The sequence below is a fragment of the Ornithodoros turicata genome, chromosome 1 (genome assembly GCF_037126465.1).
Source record: "Ornithodoros turicata isolate Travis chromosome 1, ASM3712646v1, whole genome shotgun sequence".
Lineage (NCBI taxonomy): Eukaryota > Metazoa > Arthropoda > Arachnida > Ixodida > Argasidae > Ornithodoros > Ornithodoros turicata.
Window position 1 is genome coordinate 136,169,957 of NC_088201.1, and position 6,889 is coordinate 136,176,845.

Here is a 6,889-nt window from a genome sequence, read left to right on the forward strand (position 1 = left end):
CAAGAGGGCAGCGTCTTGCGGACCACTTCATCGACAGGACTCCAAGTATCTTAAACGACGGTTCCCCTACCCTTCTTCAAGCCGCGTACCTCTCCTCATGTCTTGATCTTACTGTAGACAAAGGAGACCAGACCCGATAACAGCAGCTGACTTTACTCGAAGTGAACTGAACCGTAGCTCAGCCTACAAGCGAATGACCAAAGCGCGAGACCCCCGCGCCCCCATTCTCCTCTTCGTTCTCAATCTTTAACATCCTCCCCGGGGCCAGGATCCACGCTAGGTTCGAGTAGGTAGAGCCGCTGCGCAGGGCGCACGATATGTCGTTTGTTCGGCAGTCTTAGCGTGAATGCTCTTGCGACGCCGTCTCGACCTGGGTGGCTGGCGGTTACGATTGCAGTTTTCCAGAGGAGCTGTGGTGTTGAGTCATCTTCCACCTTCAGTGCGCTTTTCATGGTCCGAATCATCCGCTCCCACCACCCGCCCCACCAAGGTGCGTAGGGAACATTGAACTTCCAGGTGATGCGAAGGTTGGCGGCAAAGTTTTGCACATCCTCGGCGGGCAGGAGAGTGAGGATACCGGCGCATTTTTGGAAGGTCCGGGCGTTGTCCGAATAGACTACGGATGGAACGCCGCGTCGCGCGATGAAGCGCCGAAAGGCGAGCAGGAACGAGGAAGTGGTCATGTCCCTAACAAGTTCCAGGTGGACGGCTCGTGTGACGGCGCACGTAAAAAGTGCGACGTAACTCTTCGTGACAGTCCGACCCTGCTTGACATAAAGGGGGGCACAGAAATCCACGCCGGTGACATGGAATGGGCCGGACTCGGTTATACGGTCACGCGGAAGTGGAACGAATGGAGCGTGCTCTGGTCGAAGCTTCATGCGGCGGCATACGAGGCACCTACCGACGACACACTTCACTGCCTGACGCCCCTTCAGGATCCAAAAGCGACTGCGCAGGTCAAGTAGCGTCGTCTGGACCCCTGCGTGGCACAAGCGTACATGTGTGTGCATCACGGTGTGATGCGTGAATAGGTGCGTGTTTGGTAAGATGATAGGATGTTTCAAGCTGTCTGAATCAAGAAGCTCAGCTAGTCGACCCCCGACACGCAGGATCTGGTCGCTGTCCAGGAAAGGCCGCAGTGCCGCGAGTCGTGAGGAGCGGGGCAGTGGATCGGCACGGGGAAGAAGTGCGAGAGTTTCGTGAAAGACTTCCTCTTGGAGTTGCCGAATCCAGTATAGATCCGCTTCGGCGATCTCGGATGCAGTTAACGGGCCGCGGTTGTGTGATTTTCTGGGATGGGCGCTCTTGATGAACCTGGCAACCTATGCAGTGACTCGAAGCATTTGGCTGAGAGTGCCGTAACGACCTAAGCTGAACACAGGCGGAGGACGTACTGCTGACGCAGCGTTGCACATCGATGGTAGAGGAGCGTCCTCAGTGCTCGGTGGTGGTGACGGAGGACGATCGGACCACTCGGAATGCCAGTTATCGCGGGGCTGAGCTAACCATGGAGGTCCATGCCACCAGAGAGAGACTCGTTCTGTAGGCGATGAGCAGAAATCCCGCGAGCTAAAAGATCTGCTGGGTTGTCCCGGCTCTTACAATGCTGCCATGCGGAGTCTGTTGTCAACCGGCGAATTTCGGTCACACGGTTTTGAACGAAGACAGGTGTCCGGGACTGTGCGCTTGTGATCCAGTGGAGTGCGACGGTGGAGCCTGTCCAGAACTCCGTACGCAGCGGAGAGAGTAGTGGCATCTTTCGTGCATGCGCAGCCAGCCGCGCAGCGATGATGCACGCGAGGAGTTCCAGGCGCGGAAGAGAGACACTCTTGACCGGTGCTACACGTGCCTTGGCAAGGAGAAGGGATGCGGTCCACTGTTCCTGTGGATCGAACGTGCGTAGATAGATTGCAGCTCCATACGCGCGGGGGCTGGCGTCAGCGAACACGTGGATCTCGCCGTTGCCGTCCGATGAAGTCGACGACGAAGGCAGAAGGCGCGGCAGACTTATCGAGTTTAAGAGCGGTAGCTCGGAACACCAGTCCACCCACTGCATGAGGTGCGGGGCTTGCAATGCATCATCCCATCCTTGATCGCGTGCCCATAACGACTGGAAGACTAAGCGGGCTCGTATTGTGAACGGTGAGATATATCCGAGTGGATCGAATATCCGTGCCACACCGTGAAGAATGGTGCGCTTCGTGATGGGCTGGTTGGCGAGATAGGACGAGATGCCATTCATAGTGAATGTAACTTCGTCGGTGGGACGATGCCAGTGCAACCCGAGGACCTTCACCGTCTCCTGACTGCTCACTGTATCGTACGCGATGCCGTCTTGGCAGAATTGACGGCTGAGGGTCGGCGAGTTGGAGCACCACTTGCGGAGGTCCATGCCAGCTTCTTGCAGCATCGTGACTGCCTCACGATAAATCTGAAACGAGTCTTCTTCTGATGTGGCTCCTACGATGAGGTCGTCTACGGTGAAAGCGTGTCGAAGGCGCTCTGTAGCCGCTGGGTACTTATGTTGTACACTATCGAAGTGGTGACGGAGTGTGGCGGCTAGGAGAAACGGACTAGATGCGGCTCCAAAGGGGACACGCGTCATTCTCCATTCCTGGATCTGGGGGCATGGGTTTTCTGGACATGGAAGGTCTTCTGGCCACAGAAAACGCAATGCGTCGCGGTCTTCGGGACGAATTAAGATCTGCAGGTACGCTTTCCGGATATCCCCGGTGAGAATGATAGGATAACAACGGAAGGACACCAACTGACGCAGTAAGTCTGCGTTGATGTTGGGCCCCTTCTGCAGTACTTGGTTTAACGATGGGGCACCGCTGACGTGTGACGAAGCGTCGAATACCACGCGAACCTTTGTTGTCACTGCTTCCTTCCGGATTACAGCATGGTGAGGAAGATAGTAGAGGTTCTCCTGAGGTACATCCGGGGCTTTCTCTGCGTGGCCTTCGAGGAAATATTCGGAAATCGTGTCGTGGTACTGCTTTAGGAGATCCGGATGGTCTCGAAGACGCCGAAGCTGCGGGAGTAGTCTCGTCTGCGCGATGCTGCGGTTATCAGCCAACACTCCACAGCAAGAGGGCTTGATGAGGAGTGGTACCTGGTACCGGTCTCCCTGAAACGTGACATAATCTTCGAACTGTTGTTGCGCTGGGTGAATCTGAGTTTTCCCGTCGACAAGGTCAGTGATTCCAAGGGTGTCCAGCTTCCACATCTCAGCTGGGTCGAGGTCACAGGGTTCTATTGGCCCGCACGCAAGCGAGAGTGCCGTGACTACTGTAGACGGAGCAGATGTGGAGTGAGGATAGGATCCGTGAATCACCCATCCGAAACAGGTTTCCACAGCTGTTAGATCCGGTCGGAGACGTCGAATGCTGCCGGTTACCATCGTCCAGTAAACGTCCGACTCAATCAGAATGCTGATGACCGCATCGACAGGGTCTGCGGGAGACGATGCATCGTCGATGTTCAGACCCAGGTCGTGCACCTCGTTCAAGAGGGTTGCGTCCAAGGAGTGATTGGTAACCGCACAGACCTCTGGAACTTCTAGTGCCTCGAAAGTAATTGTTTCTGGATGGTACTGGCTCCTGAGCGTCAAGGCCACCCTCCGACAATGGTACGTTGTTGGAGTCTTGCTACGCCCAAAGGTGTATACGGTTATGCTCTCCGTGCCAAGAACTGGGCATTGGAGCTGTGTGGCGACGTCTTGACGGATATAGGAACGATGGCTACCAGTGTCGAAGAGCACCCGGACAGGACTAGTGCCGGTGTTTCCGATGGCGAAAGCTCGAGCAGTTTGCAACAAAACAAAAAGTTCGTCGGAGGCACGCTGCTGTGGTCACCGGTGAATTGGATACGCTTGAACTGTCTCGGTGCTCCCGGTTGGGTATCTGGATTTGTGATCCCGGGTCGGGGGTATGGACGGCGTTGACGGCAGCCGGAGAGCGATCAGGACGGCTTGGTTGAATGTCGTGAAGCAGTGAAAGGTGGTGCCCACGACATGTCATGCATGTGAGTGATCTCGACGATCGACATTCCCGCGCTAAACGGTTGCGTTTGCCGCATTTGAAGCAACAGCGATTGGCCGCGAGAAGCCTTCGCTTCTCAGACGGAGGAAGCGTGGCATGACATTTCGTTATCCCATGGGCAGTGCTGTTGCATAGCGGGCAACTCCGTGGAGGACTGCTTGTCGGTGTCGATCGTGCGGTTAAGGACAAGGCTGTCGGGGGAGCATCACTGAAGGAGTCTGAAGATTCACGTGCGGGAGGCTTGCGATGGGCGAGGCGGCAGTCTTCTCGACTTTCTATGTGACTACAAAAAAACTTCATTACGTCTTCGACGGCTTTGATCCGTTCTGCGGTAAGGATGTCGCTCGTAACAGACTGAGGCAGTGGACCCGGTGGTGGGGCCGGTCGACTCAGCGCGCTCGATCTGCCGTTGCCGAAACTCGACGGCCAGCTCATCAGGAAGGCAGCACATCACAACGCGATGCAGTATCACCGCGTAAGTTGATTGGGGAACGCCGAGGTTGTTGAGGCAGCCCGTTCTGAACTTGATTGAGTCGTAGAGATCCCTCAGCTTCTCGACGTCCTTCGCAGCTGCTACAGGATGAAGACTTAAGAGCTTGTCCATGTGTGCGTCCACGAGTGCTGCCTGTTGTCCGAATCTTTGTTGCAGTGTACTGATGGCCGTATCGTAATTGGAATCAGAAATCCCAATCCATTCGATGGCTCGCCTAGCACGTCCGGACAGATAAGAGAGAAGATATTTAAACTTCTCTATCTTTGGCAGGGAAGCACACTCATAAATCGTTGCCCGGTAGTGGTCCCAAAATCCCTGCCAATCATCCACCTTGTCCAAGAATGCAGGCACGTGCAACTTGGGAAGAACGACGGACCGAACCGTGGCTGACTGGTGGCTACCGGCGGCTATTGAAGGTGCAGTTTGCGGCCGTTGATCGGAGAGAGCTGTGGGAGCAACCGCAGAGCTTCGTATGAGGCGTTGGGACTTGGAAACCGCGAGGCAGATGTCGTCCTGATACCGACTGGCCGCTGTGAAATATTCCTCGAACTGCTCGTCGCTTATTCCTGCTTGAACGGTTGTGTCGAGATCCTTGAGCTCACTAGACTTCTGCTCAAGGAGGCGCGCCGTATCTTCGACTTCGGGGAGCCGATGAATGAGCCTCGTAATGGCGGCGCGGACGATGCCTCGGGCCTTCTGGTCGATTCATGGCTGGATCGACGATGATATCCGGCTCGACGGACCAAAATAATGTAGACAAAGGAGACCAGACCCGATACCAGCAGCTGACTTTACTCGAAGTGAACTGAACCGTAGCTCAGCCTATACAAGCGAATGACCAAAGCGCGAGACCCCCGCGCCCCCATTCTGCTCTTCGTTCTCAATCTTTAACACTTACCTCTATGTCAACATTAGTGGTCCGTCTCTTCACATGTGGTGTAGATGCTGACATTCTTGGAAATTATCATTTGTCCGTTCTAATCGGCACCCGACGATCGCGTCAGCCTGCTAGATCACGTTCCATCAAGCGAACCAACTGGCAGCTTTATCAGACCATACTGGACTGACAGAGCCGTTTATGGAGAGAGTTTGGCCATTAGGAGGACCCTAACTTAAAGCGCGTCATGCGACGTCACGGCTGAACGACCTCCCTCGTCGTGCTCCATTGTTATCCAGTCGTCAACCGGTCGCCACTGTCCCTATAAATGGCTCTGTAGACCTGAGCTCTCTTCGTGCCACCGGCCTCTTGTCTAGCCTCTAAGGCCCCTTTGTGTGTGTGTGTGTGTGTATTTTCTTTCTTTCCTTATTTCTTAAATAATAGCCAGTCGGCCTACGCCTGACTAACCTTTCCTCCCTTTCTCTTTCTTTTTTTAATAAACATACCCATCCCCCTCTCGGCACACTGCTATCGCAGTGTGAATCGATCTAAAACCTACTGAAGCATGTCGAAAATAAGTCTGCCAGCCTTGATCTGCCGAGCTCACAGCAATATACCGGTTAATCCACAACACAAAGGCAATGTGTCACAACACAATTGCAGTACCAGTAAGCAGGACCATATTTATTTTTAAACTCACCATCAATCATACAGGCACCGTTCTGCGTATGAGAGGAGGACCTCTCCCGCACGCATTCTCCTGCAGATCAGGTAATTATACGAGCTCTTCTACTGTCCCCCGTTCAGAGGTCGGCAAAATAACTAATGATCGCGATAACTCACGATATGCACAATCACGATCCCTGATTGCGTGAGTCCCGCGTGATTTCACACCGCCTCGCAGCACCTCTGCGATAATCTGCCATCACGTTGGCATGGAAACGTGAAACACCGCGATTATTGTGACCGCACTCACGCTACACTCAGATATCGTGAGCTCGCTTAGTGCTCTTATGCTGACACGTCTCTCAGCGGTAGTAACGGGAACCACTGCGTACGGCTTCGAACGAAATCGTTCGCTTCAACGCCATTAATGCGTGAGTCCGCGATCACTGTCCTTGCGTCGCAAGGGCAGTCTGACGTTGATGTTCAAATTGCTGCTGCACATTCGCGCTTGCTTTCTGGAACGTTTTGCATTAGTGTATCTTGAAATTTTTCCCTGCCAGAGGCAAGAGAGCACGTTGTAAAACTAACCGATGGGGTACTGTGTTTCGGTATTGCAACCGCGCATGACGCTTACTCGCACATTATTATTTTTTTTTCAGTAACATGCATCATAATTTTGCGAAGGGGTTCACTCTACCCGTGTGTTTGGATTTGATTATTTGCTGCAGTAATTTATGGCAGCAACAACGTACATGAGGATTATGCATGCGGAACTTCGTTTGGTGATTTGTGGTGAACTATACCTGT

At 53.9% G+C, this 6,889-nt stretch overlaps 1 protein-coding gene across 1 annotated transcript; it reads right to left on the minus strand.

Moving 5' to 3' along the window:
- Nucleotides 1-239: 239 nt before the first annotated feature.
- LOC135385641 (uncharacterized) lies at nt 240-5,491 on the minus strand. Its single transcript, XM_064615092.1, has 5 exons — nt 5,438-5,491; nt 4,460-5,235; nt 1,606-3,653; nt 1,398-1,504; nt 240-1,325 (listed from the first exon to the last, which is right to left on the minus strand). Exons 1-5 carry the CDS (start codon nt 5,489-5,491, stop codon nt 240-242), a joined length of 4,071 nt encoding a protein of 1,356 aa, XP_064471162.1.
- Between the last annotated feature and the right edge of the window lie 1,398 nt (nt 5,492-6,889).